Here is a 16,808-nt window from a genome sequence, read left to right on the forward strand (position 1 = left end):
TCATAATATATTGCGTAAAAGTGAAATTGTGGCCCTCTTGAGATCAGATTAAGCTGAATGCGGCCCCTAAACCAAAATGAGTTTGATACCCCTGCCCTAAAGGGACATGCTAACATGGAGATTGCACAGCACTCTGTGCATTTAATAAAATTTTACTTGGAACCGGCAACCTTTCTGTGCACAGCAGCCATATGGAGGCTAAGCTTGGGGCTGTAATCCCAAATTCAGGCGGGAACTTGTGAAAATCCTAACAAGTCCAAAAATAACTCACCGTTAGCGATGTTGTGTTCAGGGACCCACAGAAATCAGGATTCTCAGCGTATTGCTGGCAGCATAGCGGGCTGAAAACGGTCAGGTTCTGGTTTCTCGCCCTGCAGCGTCTCTAACCCTGCGGATTGTGTTTGTGGCAGGTGTTTCTGTGCAAGCCCGTCTACGAACAAGTTCTCCAGACGCTGGACAACCTGTCCCTCATCGAGGAGCATTATCTCACGCCCAGCCAGCCGCCGACTCCTCCTCCGCCCACCCCTTCGTCCGTCAGACCCCACTGCTTCCCAGACCCCCAGGGGGGCCTGTTCGCCAGGGACCCTCCGTCCATCAGCTTCTCCCCGTCGTCCCTCTCCTCGCCTTTATCTCTGCAGCCTCACCGGCCGCCTCTCCAGCCTCCCTCTTTCACTCAGCTGAAGGTCACCTTGCACGTGGCGGAGCTGCAGGTCCAGCTCAGCGCCGACCTCTCCCAGGGCTCCCAGGGCCTGGTCTGTGTGCGCTTCCAGGACCTGGAGGGCCACTTCACCAAGGATCACCCGCATCTGCTGGAGGTGCAGCTGGCTCTCCGCGCGCTGCTGATGGAGGACCTGCTGGACCTGAACCCCGATTCCAAGTACAAACACTTGATGAAGTCTCACGGCGCTCCCAAGCCCTCCACCTTCTCTTCTAAGGAGTACCTTTCCCAGAGCTGCCCGTCCAGGTCCAACGCCCTCTCCCCGGACATGCCCCACTCCCTGCCCGCCTACATAAAGGAAACCCAGAACGTCTTCCAGCCCTACCAGAGGCATCCCACCACGCCGTCCAGCAGCCGCAAATCTAAGAAGGACCCAGACTGTCCAAACACCCCTCCCCCTTCTCCCACGCGCCACGCCCACTCTCCTCTGCCCCCCTCGAACTTCGACGACTCTTTGGTTCATATAAACGTGGTTCTGGTGGACCCCGGCCATCCGGAGTTCAACACGCGGCACGGCGGCGTCGGGCGCAGCGTGGACGTGGACTTCAACTGCCTGGACATCCTGGTCACCCTCCAGACCTGGGTGGTGTTTCTGGACTTCTTCAGCATCGGCTCCACGGCCAACAACCACGCGGTGAAGGCGGCGGTGTCCCCGCAGCCGGTACCAGAGCACAATGTGTACGAGCCGGACCTGAGCGAGGAGGAGGAGGAGGCGGCGGCTCAGACCGTCAACACGAAGGTGGACCTGAAGGTAGGAATGGGTCGGTTCTGATGGGTCTGGGTTAGTCGGCTGCGTTTGAGCCAAACGTTTAATGTCTGCTGGACATTTTCACCTTATGGCCACAAACCTCAAGGTGTTTTATTGGGACACAAAGTGGTGCATAAATGCGATGGGATTCAAAGGCTGGGCTTTGACTAGGCCATTCTTACGCATGAATACGCTCTGATGTGAACCATCCGTTAAATCTGGCCGTACGTTTAGGCTGGCTGTCATTCAATCAGGGCAGTCAAACTTATTTACAGTAGCAGGCCACACACTATCAAGTAGGAGGGTGCACTTATGGCGGTGCCCGAGCCCCGGAGCCGAGAATTTTGTAAAATAGAGTCTCCGTGATGTATTTTGGAAGCTTTCAAGACAGGTGATTATAGAGTCAGAGTGCGTGTTTTAAATTGAATAAAAAGCAAATAAAAGTGAATGATCAATTCTTCAAAAACAACCTTTGTTTTTTTTATTATTCTTAAAACATTTTTTTACATGTTATCATGTTTTAACAAGGTTATGAACAAATTTGCATAAAATTAGTTGAATTTGAATTACTAGCACCATATAAAACAGATCAGATTAGGTGAATATATGACAAATTACTAACTTCCGAGCAGTGAGACAACACGTGCGTGCTCAGTTCCTTCTCTGCTGGCGCGCTCGACCTGCTCATTCCACGCTCAACACCACCTGTGCTGTGCACTCGCTCCGCGAGCGTCGTGCGAGAAGAGTTTTTCAGAGTTGAGCTCAGATTGGTTCCTGCACGCTCAACCAGAAGACACAAATATTGCTCCATTATATAATCGGGGAAATGTAGGCGGCGGCAAGACCTGCTATAGACGGCGATTTGCCGCCGTTGACCGGCTACTTTTGACTGCCCTGTTCATTGATTTATAAAGAACTCTAAAACCTCCAAATAAAGAGACCAAAGGCATATAATATTAAAATAACAGTCATAGAGATCACAGAAAACAAGATCACTCAGTTAAAAAGAACATTAACGGGCTTTCTGAACAAATGCCTCATCGATTTGTTTTTTAAAAAGGCCCGGTTCGGTGATGGCACGAAGGTCCAAAGGAAGCTGGTTCCAGAGCAGCAAACAGGCTTAAATCTGAGGGAACCGGACCTTCGTTCAGGTCTTTCTGAAAACGTTTCGACACCTATGAAGGAGTCTTTGTCAGTTCTGGTGGCTCGCTCTGAGCAACCTGCAGCTGGAGCGCTGCTAGGGACCCATCCTCCTGGGCCCAGTCCAAGTCAGATGCAGATCAGTGAGCGGAGGATTTGGTCACCTGAAAGCCTGATAACTGAGAATTTGCACAGACAGGTTCCACAATGCAAATAGGGCCTGGTCACCCCAGCCTTTCAACTTCCAATAAAAACTGACCTCCACACTGCTAAAAGGGAACAAAAAGTGAGTAAAATGTTCTTTAATTGAGTGCGTTTGTCTCTGATTTGAGCAGGTAAATAAACGTATCTGCCAATGGAATATGAGTTTTGCACTTATTCAAAAAGCTGCACCACGCAACGCTCTGACTGAAACAGAGAAACAGCATATGTACATGTGTTCAGTCTTTGTTGTTTATAAATTAATGTTTCAATTCACTTTCCAGTGGTACAGAGCAGCACATAGTTTTCACAAGCCTAGAGCGCCCTCTTGTGGTTATAGATGGTAATGTTTACGCCTTGGTTCATGTTGGTCAGTATGATTTACCAATTGAAATAAAAAATTTTATATATAAGTCTCAACTAAATGTAAGTAGCAGGATCGGCCAGACTATGAAAAAAATGTGACTTATAGTCCAAAAAATACGTTAAATCTGATAATTAGTCTGCAGTAGGGCTGAACGATTTTGGAAAATAATCTAATTGCGATTTTTTTTCTTAATATTGCGATTTAATGCGTTTTTTTTTTTTTTTTTTTTTTCCTAGTTTAATTTAACAAATCATTTTGTTTCCTCGCCGTGCGGATTAGTTGCTAAATGACCCACAGCATCTAAACTCAGAGCAGAAATGATTGCGTTCTGCCTACAATATATTTCAACCAAAATTGCAATTTTGACTTTTCTCTGCATTAACCACAAGCAACAAAAATGGCCTCTAAATAAAGATGTTTGTAAACAAGGACTATTTAAAACAAGAACTTTTAATATTTCTATTAATCAGAATATTATTCAAGAGAACAGCTTTTAATTGATTTGGACGTCGATCCTTGTTGAACATAAAGTAAAACCAACAAACAAGTCTATGTATTAAACTGATTGATCTGTACTTAATGCTATTTATGATTATATAAACTCTAAAACAAGCAATAAAAGTAGATTTTCTCACTGCTGCAACTGTCTTCTCTTCCATGTGGAGGCAAACCCACTTTAAACATTTTACCAACACATAATGGATGTGTCTAATTCTCTAATTGTTACATAGCCAAAAATTGCAGACTCTGCGATTTGGAAATTGCGTTTTTGTAAATCGCGATTATATTGAAAATGCGATTAATCGTTCAGCCCTAGTCTGCAGGCGTTGCAGTTCATTCCCGTCTCTTTTCTGGTTCTGCAGCACTGACCCGGCTCCTTTTCGTTTCAGGTTCATTCTCTGACTCTGATACTAAACAAGAAACTCCACGAACTTGCCAGAGCGAGCGTGTCCAAGCTGTCAGCTCACGTCGACATGCAGGGTACGTAGCAGAGCCACTCACGCCGGTTCGCTGGGATTGAAACCTTCGCTCTGATTGTTCTCTGTTTTAACCGATGGCAGACGGTGACCTGAGAGTAAAAGGCAGCTTAGGAAGTTTGTCCCTGAGCGACCTGACTCCACACGGGGACCTGTACAGAGAACGCTTCACCACGCAGGGAGGGGAGGCGCTGGTTTTCAACGTCTTCAAGTACAGCCTCTCCACGAATCACAGCGCCTCGTCGTCGTCGTTCGTTAGTAGACAAACCGTGAGATCCGCTTCACTTCCTGTTTGGCTCTGTTGAAGGTACGGCCGGCCGGATCCTGACCTGCAGCGGGACTGCGACGTGAAGGTGTCCCTGCAGATGGCCTCGGTGCAGTACGTGCACACACAGCGCTTCCAAGCCGAGGTCGTGGCCTTCATCCAGCATTTCACGCAGCTGCAGGACGTCCTGGGCAGGCAGAGGGCCGCCATGGAGGGCCAGGCTGTGAGTGCCGCCCGCTCCAGCTCCTTCTAACGCCGGATCTGGTTTAACAGGCCGTGTCGTGACGTCCCCTCTCTCTCTCTCTCTCTCCCGGCCTCTTTCTGAAGGTACGCGATCAACCTCAGAGGGCTTCCAGGGTTCTCCTGGACATCGACGCCGGCGCTCCGGTTCTGATAATCCCCGAGAGCTCGCGCTCGCCGAGGGTCATCGTGGCCAACCTGGGTCAGCTGAAGGTGCAGAACCTCTTTCTGCCGGCCGGCGCTCGTGGAACCTTTTCCCTCCGAGACAAGGTAGAGAAACTGACCATGGCACATGCCTTTTTCCCCTCTCTGGTGAGTCCCGCCGAGCTTCAGACACACGTACGCCGCTCCATACCCAAGTTCTGCTAACCCACCCAGTATTCATTCATGCATCTGATTCCTCCAATCTGATCATGAAAAATGCCATTTGTTGCTTATCATGTCTTTTTTTCTGGCTGATCCTGTTTATCCTGAGTTGTTTTTTTTTTCTGTTAAATGCTAAATGAATACAGCTTCCCCCAATCAACACTAGAATGAGTGTTTTTATAACTAACAAATAGTTTTTTTTATTTTGTAAGTCATCCATTTCTAACCAAGCTGCATGTTTTTTTTTCTACTCTGTGCTTCTGCTTAGATTCAATCTTGTCTGATGTTGCAGTTTTATAAGTGCGCTCAGTGATTATGATGTTGAAACAACAACACCATTCAGGTGATCAAAACATTGTTCCTTTAAGCCAAGCCAATAATAACCCTAACGACCACCCATTACTAAGGGGTGGACCTGTTTTGGTTGAATTTGCATGTTATCTAAGCCATTGCAAGGCCTTTGTTGGGCAATGGTATAAAGCTTGTTACTCAACATTACTCCAGACTTTTTGAATTGAGAAAGCTTCCTGGAGAGGAAGCGAAACGTCTTAAACTACGGAAAACAAGTCCAGTTGCTTAGTTTTTTACCTTTTTTTGCAATGACCATGACCTGGATGACCGAGAATCTTCACCAGCAACTTACTGACTTGATTTTTCAGGGAATAATCAGGTCAAAATAATGGAGAACTTCACAATAAAAGCATCTCTCAGTCCGCTTCCTGTCTAGGGTTAAAGCTGAGGCCACTAAAGGTTTTAATATTGCTTTACTGCATTAAATTTGGCTTTAATATACCGTGACGGGGGTAAATTAAGCCGAAATATTTCCTGGAAGTCATTAGCTTCACTTCACCTGTGGCTGAGATGTCATCCTGAAAACAGATGCAGCATCATTTTATTGTTATTTTTGTCATGTGTCATCAAAACTATTGCAGCATAAAAAGATTTATAACCCTTAATACCTGCCCTGTTATTCTAGAAGCAGCCTGTCTTTATGGCTATAAACCAGTTTTTTACCTTTATTTTTTATCCCAGTTACAGGAACTTTGTTTAGGAAGCTAAATAAATTTATAACGTGAGATTTCCTGTGAGCTGCCTGAGTAGCACAGCTGTTTTCAGAGCGCCGTAGTCGAACAGGTGAGGTTAAAAGCTTCAGTCCAGGGTGAACTGGGATGATTTTCATACAGAGCCGGGTGTAGCCTGTTGAAAAGCTGACGTTAGCAGAGGTTTGTCCCTTTATGAACCCTGAAAGTAGGTGATCTCGTGCCAGAACGCTTTGGTTATCAGAGTTTAACCTTTCCTTTGAAGGAATCAGTTCAACAAGTCGGTGAAACAGAACAAGCTAACTAAGCTAAGCTGCTGTGAAAGTTTCATGTTTTCTGTCCGGTTTTGTTTTGAAGAAGTGCTTTTGGTTTGTTTTAGGCCTTTCATATGCACCTTGTGTGTGTTTTTTAAGAATATTATACTGCATGGAAGTTCATACAAGGAGCTGTCCCGCTACGAGGTACAGCTGCACCCTCCTGCTGTGGTGTGAAATGTGTCTTTTTTTTTTTATTCGATTGCTGTGACTCTTCTCTGTTTCCATCCAGCTGCAATGCATGATTAGAACCTAAGATCTCTGCACTGCACACAGAGTGGTTTCTATTCCTGTCAAATGTCGCTGTTTCTGATGCATCATCACAGCAAATAGTCTCATAGACTGTGATGATACTGACTTCAGGTTTTACAGCAAAGGTTCCAGCTTTTAAAAGAAATCTCTGAGAGTCTTTTTCTCATATTTAAAACGCCAAGACCCTCCTGGGCTGATTTGTGTCTCTGTTTGTGTTTTATAAAGTGTTTCATTTTTTTCCTTTTGTAGTCAGTCAGTAAAAAGTCCCTCTTTGAATGAGGGACCCTGGATATCTGGCGTAAAAACGAATTCTAAAGACCTGCATAAGAGAACAGCTGAACTCGCAGTCAGTCAGAAATTCCAGGATTCCTGTGTAGTCGACAAGAAAAAATCTGAAATTTCGTTTGTTTTTTCCTCACATCTGGATAAGTGTGGAATAATAAGCAAAATAAAATCCATAACCATGCAACCAGTTGTAGAAATAGCCGTCAGAAAGTTAAGCAAAAAACTTTTCTGCTTTGAAAATAAAAGCAGTGTCGACAAGCTAAATGTTTGGGATTCCTGCAAGTCAGCACACACTACAAAAAGGGAACTAAAAGTATGTAAAGTTTTATTGAAATTAGTATATTTTTCCTGATTTGAGCAGCTAAATAAGACTATTTGCCAATGGAATCATTATTTTCACCCCTAAAATAAGATAATTAGATATCCTGCAATAAGATGATGCAGATTAATTGTTATTTTTTTAAGTGCAAAAATCTTTTTCGATTTGCAAATAGTCTGATTTAGCTGCTCAATTCAAGGAAAAATACCCCAATTTCAATAAAAATTTACATACCTTTAGTTCTCTTTTTTGCAGTGCACACCAATCTCTTACAAAACACAGAGTGTGAAGCTTCCTTTGTAATGATGCCGTTTTTAAAAACCTGTGACCCGTCTGTTTGTGCAGTGATCAGATGTTGCTTTTGTTTTGCACAAAGGAGCGAGTCAGGGACGCAGCAGGAAAGCCGAGCAACGTGCAGCAGGAGAAACCCAGCGGCGCCTCAATGTCAGGAATCCCCCTCAGCAGACCCAAAGTTCTGCACACTGGGACCATCCCTACAGAGGAAGACCCAACCAGCTCAGGTAAACGATGGCCCCGTCCAAACACCCACACTAAACCCTACGCACTTCTATGTAGTGTGCAGCTGGTAGCACTCACTGAGCTATATAATACACTGGAGTGCTGATTTTGCCGAAAAACTGAAGTCACTGGCCGCCATCTTGCTACTCCCTACTCTCACAGAATCCCATAGGATTTGATTGCAACATAAGCAGTTTTCTGGCTGAGTGAAAACGTTTCACAGGTAATTCTACAGTCTGTGGATGTACTAACACTATCAACTACTAGGAAATTAGGTGCTGAAATATTTTACATGTTATTCATAATAAATATATATATATATGTATATATAAGTATGTGTATATGTATATATGTGTATATATATGTATACACATATGTAAATATATGCTTTTGTATATTGTTATTTATATATATATATATATATATATATATATATATATATATATATATATATATATATATATATATATATATATATATTAGGGCTGGGCAAGTTAACGCGTTAATTTCGCGTTAATTCATTAGACTATTAACGGCGATATTTATTTTATCGCGCATTAACGCATGTTGCTCACATGCTTTCAGTCAGTGTCAGTCAGGCAGCACTCTCCCGCTCCCCCTCCCCTCTCTTACATGGCTCAGCGGCGCCAGCCAATCAGCACGCAGGCTCAGCCTGGCCCGCGCACTCAGCTCTCACACAAACTTAGCAAAGAAACAGCTGAGAGAGACCGCAGCAGCGAAAAAAACATGAACAGGGGAAGTAGCACCGTTTGGCTTTATTTTAATACCGTAAATGAAATCAAGCTGTATGTTATGTAAAAAGCCGGTTCATTTCAGTGGAAACACAACAAATTTATCTAAGCACGTGAAAAAACATGAAAACGTCGAGCCCCAGAAACGGAGAGAGGAGACGAAACTTCTCTCACTGCCCCGACAGACCCACAGACAGACGTCTCTGACTGAGGCGTTTCAGTCCTCCAGGGAACATCCAGGTAGATCAGTGGATGGATGGATGGATGGATGGATGGATGGATGGATGGATGGATGGATGGATGTTACTGGAGCCCACACATAACATGTAATTAAGACCTTGAAAGAACCCAGTACATATATTAAAAAGTGTTATTTAAGATAAGATAACATTAGCTAATCCTTTTTTTTTATCCCACGACGGGGAAATTTATAGGATTAAAGCAACAGGCAGGTGCACACAACACAGACAAAATTACATAAGGATTGAAATATATAAGAGGTGGATTAGCGAAAAAACACTGAACATAACATTATTATTATATTATTATTATTATTATTATTATTATTATTATTATTTAATTGTAATAAGAAAATAAAAACCACAAAACCCAAAAGGTCAACAGTTTCATGATACATCAAGCTTAGGGACTGGCTAATATACAGCAGGTCAAAAAAGGCCATATTTTGCCTGCAGTGCTTGCTGTTCTCTTATGAAGAAAAGATCAACTAGTGCACTAAATTCAATAGATGGGTTGAAAATATCCAGTATAAAATAAGTGCTACAAATGTTACAACACTTTTGTTCATATGGCAGCAGAACATTAAAATAAAAGTGCTCTTTACACTACTTTTGAATTCATTCTTGGAGTTTGTAAATACAATGCGATTAATCGCGATTAATCGCGATTAATCAGGGCGATTAATCGCGATTAAATATTTTAATCGTTGCCCAGCCCTAATATATATATATATATATATATATATATATATATATATATATATATATATATATATATATATATATATATATATATATATATATTTATTTATTTATTTATTTAAATGAATAAATAAAATGCAAAATATTTCAGCACATGACTTTCTCAGTACTTGATATTTTTAGAACATAACATAAAACTATATGGCATTTGACATTTTAAAAGTTTAAAGTCCCCCCTGAACATTAGAAAATCCTCGTTATTCGATGCTGTAGCGCACATATTCCCTAGTTACTGGAGGAAAATAGGGAGTACCAATATGGCGGCTGGTGGCTTCAAAGCGACTCGTTCTAACAGCGGGCGATTAGCACTCCAGTGTATAATATAGCTCAGTGGTGGCAGTGCACATAAGAATTGGGACACTACCGGTTATGTCATCAACTTGCGCCTCTGTGTCATAACTGTGACACCAAAAATTATGAATCTTTACTGCTAAAAATGATTGAAATTGCAGCAAGTGACTGTTTTGAGGGGAATAAAGTGCAGGAACTGAAATTTGAGATAATTGGGCAGAGCAGAGCGGGTATTGACACAAATGAGAAATTAATGGAAAATTATATTGTTAAATATGTACTGAAAAATATATGTTGTGTGCCTTTCATTAATGATAACACCTTGATGTGAATTTTTTTTGTTACGTCATATAAGTAAATAAAAATTAATAAAGACCATAGATATTCTTTTTATAACTATTTCTGTTCATAACTATTTTACCATCTCGGCTGTTGTGAGATTAAAAAAAGGTTACCCCGGCATACAGGGAGCGTAACTGGTTGCTTACTTGTCCAGAAAGACACTTTCAGATAAAACAAAGTCAACAAAAAGACGTGCAAAACATTACTTTATGCTTTCAGACATTTTAAAAGCACAAATACTTAAAACACATTCAACATAGCAGAAAGAGTAAAATTAAACCGGCTGCTACTGTTTCAGTTTTGTGAGTAAAAAAAACCCAACATATTTGTTTTAAGTAACACAAATTGATGATTATTCATTTATTTAACACTGCAAAAACAGAACTAAAAATAAGTAGCATTTTCTTAAAATGTGTGTCTTTTTCCTTGATTTGAGCACGTAAATAAGATGATCTGCCAATAGAATAAGATTTTTGCACTTAAAATAGGAACAATTTATCTCCATCATCTTATTTCAAGCGCAGTATATCTAATTATCTTATTTTTGGTGTCAAAATACTCATTCCATTGGCAGATAATCTTATTTACCTGCTCAAATCTAGGACAAAAACACTAATTTTAAGAACATTTTACTTATTTTTACATCCGTTTTTGCAGTGAAGGTGATTTTTAGGTCTCTCTAGATAAAATATTTCAACTTTGTAGCTCAAAACATCAATGCAGCGATGAATTGTGGGTATATATATCGTAGGCAGGCAGCATCACTGATGTGTTGGGCGAGGGTGCAAAAGGGGCGGGGCTAAATACCACTACGCAAGGGGGGGGGGGGAAGTGGGAGTATTGGGACAGGGGCATGGTTTAAAGAATGGGAGTGCCCTAAAAGTTAAGGGCATTTCTAGCAGAAATGCTTTTCACAGCTTGTGTGCAGTTATTTGACCCTCTGTCCTGTAAACCGGTGGCTTTTCCTCCCACCAGAAGACCACGTGTGCCTGTTGGACTGCATGGCGCTGGACCTGCAGGAGATGGACATCTTTGCTGCAGAGCGTCTGCCTTGTCGTCCGTGGGACAGCACCGGGAAACCCGAGCCCTCGGACCTGGTCTTCCCCTCCTACTCCGTCCGTCGGACCGGAGACAACCTGCTGAGAGACTGCTGCCGCCTCACGCTGAAGGTGGAGCGCAACCTGGACAAGTAGGTGATCAGATCTAATGCAATGTCCATTAGGGCTGAACGATTTTGGAAAATAATCTAATTGCGATTTTTTTTCTTAATATTGCGATTTAATGCGATTTTTTTTTTTTTTTTTTTTCCAGTTTAATTTATCATGTCTTTTTAAACATATACAAACAACAAATCAATTTGTTTCCTCGCTGTGCAGATTAGTTGCTAAAAGACCCACAGCATCTAAACTCAGAGCAGAAATGATTGCGTTCTGCCTACGATATATTTAAACCAAAATTGCAATTTTGACTTTTCTCTGCGTTAACCACCAGCAACAAAAATGGCGTCTAAATAAAGACGTTTGTAAACAAGGACTATTTTAAACAAGAACTTTTGTTTCTATTAATCAGAAAGAATATTATTCAAGGGAAATGCTTTTAATTGATTTGGACATCAATCCTTGTTGAACATAAAGGGAAACCAACAAGCATTTCAATGTATTAAACTGATTGACCTGTACTTAATGCTATGTATGATAATATAAACTCTAAAACAAGTAATAAAATTAGATTATCTCACTGCTGCAACTGTCTTCCCTTCCATGTGGAGGCAAACCCACTTTAAACATTTTACCAACACCTAATGGACGTGTCTAATTTCCTAATTGGTACATAGCCAAAAATTGCACACTCTGCGATTTGGAAATTGCGTTTTTTTAAATTATATTGAAAATGCGATTAATTGTTCAGCCCTAGTGTCCATCCTCCGTTTGGGGGTTAGATGAAGAGTGCAGCCCCGCTGAGCAGATGACTGGAGTCCATTTTGCTGCTGTTCTGGTTCTTTTCCTCCTACCTGTTCCTGCTTTTTATTTTTTTATTTTTATGTGGACTGTATCTTCACATTATTTGCACAGATGCATTTTATCACATCCCACATAGTGTCCCGGCTCCATCGCGGAGCCCTGTTCAGACTCCGTGTGTAGTAATCCCGGGCCGGTTCTTGACAGGGAGCTGAGCCACGCGGTGCCCGACACGTCCATCCACGGCAGCCTGTCCTCCGTGCACTGCTCTCTGGACAAGGAGCACTACCGGCTGATCCGGGGGATTCTGGAGAACAACCTGGGCGAACCCGTGGAGGAGTTCCTGCGGCCGTACAACCTGCAGGACCCCAGCATCTACGTGAGGACCCGGCAGCCTCACACACACCCACATCCAAATATGTCTGCTTTCCTTTAAATCTGTGATTTCTTCGATCCCAGTATGAGTTTTATAGAACATGCTTCGTTAAAGAAGGTTGGTTCCACTGAGCTATATTATACACTGGAGTGCTAATCACCGTCTGTTTAAACGAGTCGCTTTGAAGCCACCAGCCGCCATATTGGTACTCCGTATTTTCCTCCAGTAACTAGGGAATATGTGCGCTACAGCATCGAATAACGAGGATTTTCTCATGTTCAGGGGGATCTTAAAACTTTTAAAATGTCAAATGCCATATACTTTTATGTTATGCTCTAATAATATCAAGTACTGAGAAAGTCATGTGCTGAAATATTTAGCATTTTATTAATTTAAATATATATGTTTAACATTTATAAATATATAAATAACAATATACAAAAACATATATTTACATATGTGTATACATATATATATTCATATATACCTATACACATATGTATATATACATATATATATATATTTAATATGAATAACATGTAAAATATTTCAGCACCTAATTTCCTAGTAGTTGATAGTGTTAGTACATCCACTGACTGTAGAATTACGTGTGAAACGTTTTCACTCAGCCAGAAAACTGCTTGTTGTTGCAAGCAAATCCTATGGGATTCTGTGAGAGTAGGGAGTAGCAAGATGGCGGCCAGTGACTTCAGTTTTTCGGCAAAATCAGCACTCCAGTGTATTATATAGCTCAGTGGTTAGTTCTCTTTGTTCACGTGTTCTTTCACTACTTTTCTGACATAATTTACCTGTAAAAAGTGGGTTTCGGTGTGCTTCTCTTTTCAAGTTAAACAGGTCGACGTATCAGAAACATCCTGTGAGAACAATGTCACGTATAACCTCTGCTGTGTTTCCCCTCCATGTGTCTTCAGACGGTGTTGGGCGGAGCCGTGTTCACTAATCTGTCTTTCTTGGTGGACATGACGGACGTCAGCCTGGAGCTTCTGGACAGCCCAACATCTGCTGATGACAGAAGCTCTTTAGCGAGGTGAATTCTCTGTCTTTTCCCTGCAGCCCCACAGAAAACGGGTCAGACGAGCACGAGATGCTAGTCTGTAGCTAGCTGGCCAGACTCTGACCTCTGCAGTTACAGTGAATATGGAGGTTTGGTTTGTATTTATTGAGTTTTACCCATTTCAGTTTGTTCCATCATCTTACCGTATTATCGGACTATAAGGGGCACTTAAAATTCTTACATTTTCTCAAAAATGTATGCCACCTGATCTATGATTAAAGTTGTGCTTACTGACTGATTTTATGTGGTACGATGCACTCAAGAATCTGTTAGTGTGTAAGTATGACTTTGGTTAGCAATTAAGCTGCTCCTCTCAATGGATATTCAGAGCATTACGGTACACTGTGTCACTACACTGCAATAACGGATCTAAAAATAAGTAAAATGTTCTTAAAATTTGTGTTTTTGTCCTAGATTTGAGCAGGTTAATATTATCTGCCAATGGAATGAGTATGTTGACCCCTAAAATAAGATAATTAGACATCCTGCACTTGAAATAAGATGATGGAGAAGAGTTGTTCCTATTTTAAGTGCAAAACTCTTATTCCATTGGCAGATCATCTTAATTACCTGCTCAAATCAAGGACAGATACACTCATTTTAAGAAAATATTACTTATTTTTAGTTCTGTTTTTGCAGTGTACTTGATAGGACCCCTGAGTTGTCTACCAGACTGCCTGCCAGTAATGTCTAAACTTGAAGTGGATTCATGTGAGGCAGCCTGGAGTACGCGCTAGCAACAATAAACCTAGTAAGTTAATTCAATATAAAAGTTACATTTATTTTGGCCTTATGTTAGAAGCAGGACAGCTACTCTGTCCTCCTGACAGAGACGGATATGAAGGGGAAAAAGTGAAAAATATCAATTAATTAATCGATTACTAAAATAATTAATAGCTGCAGCCTAACTCTAACCTATATTGGTTAAAAATTTCCAAAGAATTATCCTCAGACATGAAAACTTGAATACAAAGTCCAGTAATAGCCTTATAAAAAGGCAAAACTTATGAAAGATGCAGTCTAAATGTTTTTTTTTTTTTCATATTTCTTTTGTTTTGCATAGGTTTGACTTCATGAAATCCAAAGTCCTCTTTGAGAGTTCCTCCGACGGCTCCAAGTCCGTGAACCTGGTTTCTCACTCTCTGCTGGCGTACGACACGAGATACTCCGGCACCAGTAAGAGCCCCGAAGGAGTCAGACGCAACGTGTTTGACTGCATTCTGCAGCCGTCTAAGACCGGCACCAACCGGGCCTCCCTGCAGCTCGAGCTCCACTACAGGTGAGCCCGCAAACGGCCGAGATCCAGGTCTGTGAGGTGATTCTGGATGTTTGCTTTACCGAGGTTGTTGTCTCCGTAGATCCACACGTGACTCGTCCAGCTTCACCGTGGTCCTCAATAACCTCAGGGTGTTCCTCATCTTCGACTGGCTGCAGCTGGTGCAGGACTTCCTGCGGCTGCAGCCGGAGAACGCGTCGGACGGCGCCGAGTCTCGGCAGCACTGCCCGAGCAACGCCGGCGCCAGCCTGAGCGCCACTGGAGCCGTCATGCCGAAGACGGTGAAGAGCGGCGTGGTCACCAAGAGGTCCACGGTGTTGGTCACTCACGACCGCAGCCTGGAGGTGAAGATCAACGTGACGGGTGAGTTGGAGACCACACTGCAAAAAGGGAACTAAAAGTAAGTAAAATGTATTTTTTTCTTGATTTGAGCCGCTAAATAAGACTATTTGCCAATATAATGAGTATTTTTAACCCTAAAATAAGATTATTAGCTATCCTGCACTTCAAATAAGATGATGGAGATTAATTTTAATTGTTTTAAGTGCAAAAACCTTATTCCATTGGCAAATAGTCTTATTTACCTGCTCAAATGGAGGAAAAATAAACTAATTTCAAGAAAAGTTTACTTACTTTTAGTTCCCTTTGTTGCAGTGCAGTGCTGAGGATCCTGTGCAGCAGCTTTCCGGTGCTGCGTCAGGTCCGCTTCTGGAGACGATTAACCGCTAATATAAAAACGCAGCCGAGTTACTGTCATAAAAACATGTTTGCTGTGTTAAAATGTGTGTTTTTAAGCCCGATTTAAAGGAGCCATGTAGTCACTGTTCTCCAAAGAGTTTAATAAAGTTCAGCATTCAGACTGCTTCTGACTGGAGAATATGAATTGCATAGAAAATAACCTACGTAGAAAATTAAACGGTTTTCTGATTCGACCGTTTTCAGCAGGTCCTTTGGTATTAATGACGGCTTCATCAGGGCACCACAGACCAAACCTCCAAAAAAATGACATTTGTTGTCACGGCCCCTTTAAGGGAAAATAGATTTGGGTGAAAAAGTGCATCCTAAGCGCTGCTCCACAACTTTACATTTCCTTATTTGGTAAAAATGTCAACTTTGTGCTTTTAATTATTTGTTAATGTTTATTTATTTGTTAATTATTTGTTCTAAGGTGAAATTGGCTGCAAAGGTTTGAATTTATTATACATCTTTTAACCCACACAAGGTCAAAATCACACATACATGATCACCCGGAGCGTACTTGTTTTTTTTTTTTGCTTTTACTATCAACCAATCACAGCTCTGGAAAGGCAGCGCCACACCTACACTGCAAAAAGGGAACTCAAAGTAAGTCAAATTTTTTGAAATGTTTGTATTTTTTCCTTGATTTTAGCAGCTAAATAGGACTATTTGCCAATGGAATAAGATTTTTGCACCAGAAGCAGGAACAATTCATCTTCATGTTATTTCAAGTGCAGAATAGCTAATAATCTTATTTTAGGGTAAAGATACTCATCTCATTGGCAAATAGTCTTATTTAGCTGTTCAAATCAAGGAAAAATATACTAATTTCAAGGACATTTTACTTATTTTTAGTTCCCTTTTGCAGTGTAGCACCTTGATCCTTACTGCAGGCCTTGCTTTATGCCCCCTTCAACCAGTTTGAGTGTGTATTTGGATCGCTGCCCTGTTGAGACGCACGATACAGTCAAAGTTTCTCAGATGAAATGAGAGGATTTGAGAAAGTCGTCTTTTTAATCCGTGTAATTTATGCAGTCCACCAACATGATGCTACCACCATACCTGACAGTCTGCACAGTCCTACGAGTTGAAGGCCTTTCCTCAACTCCTCCAAACGTCTTTTTATCCCTGCTGAGCTTTTAGCCTCGTCTCACAATAATTCCTTTTCTTCATTTTAGGTGTCTGGCTCCTCCATGTAGGCACCTGCAAATTTCTGTCCAGTGTGAAAGTGTTGATTTTGAAGCAGCA

At 41.7% G+C, this 16,808-nt stretch overlaps 1 protein-coding gene across 6 annotated transcripts in view; it reads left to right on the top strand.

The window, feature by feature from the left end:
* The window catches only part of vps13d (vacuolar protein sorting 13 homolog D), an 86,647-nt gene that overhangs the window by 25,452 nt on the left and 44,387 nt on the right, over positions 1-16,808 (top strand). For 4 of the 6 annotated variants that reach the window (XM_036142228.1, XM_036142212.1, XM_036142221.1 and 1 more), the window contains 11 exons: positions 411-1,469; positions 4,065-4,155; positions 4,236-4,362; positions 4,459-4,639; positions 4,744-4,968; positions 7,609-7,753; positions 11,113-11,326; positions 12,303-12,474; positions 13,404-13,519; positions 14,610-14,825; positions 14,905-15,185. In XM_036142228.1, the coding sequence (XP_035998121.1) occupies positions 411-1,469; positions 4,065-4,155; positions 4,236-4,362; positions 4,459-4,639; positions 4,744-4,968; positions 7,609-7,753; positions 11,113-11,326; positions 12,303-12,474; positions 13,404-13,519; positions 14,610-14,825; positions 14,905-15,185 (2,827 nt within the window). The remainder of the gene's footprint in view (positions 1-410; positions 1,470-4,064; positions 4,156-4,235; positions 4,363-4,458; positions 4,640-4,743; positions 4,969-7,608; positions 7,754-11,112; positions 11,327-12,302; positions 12,475-13,403; positions 13,520-14,609; positions 14,826-14,904; positions 15,186-16,808) is intronic. The other 2 variants (XM_036142199.1, XM_036142206.1) reach the window with 2 other exon arrangements.

This window comes from Fundulus heteroclitus, chromosome 1, assembly GCF_011125445.2.
Source record: "Fundulus heteroclitus isolate FHET01 chromosome 1, MU-UCD_Fhet_4.1, whole genome shotgun sequence".
Lineage (NCBI taxonomy): Eukaryota > Metazoa > Chordata > Actinopteri > Cyprinodontiformes > Fundulidae > Fundulus > Fundulus heteroclitus.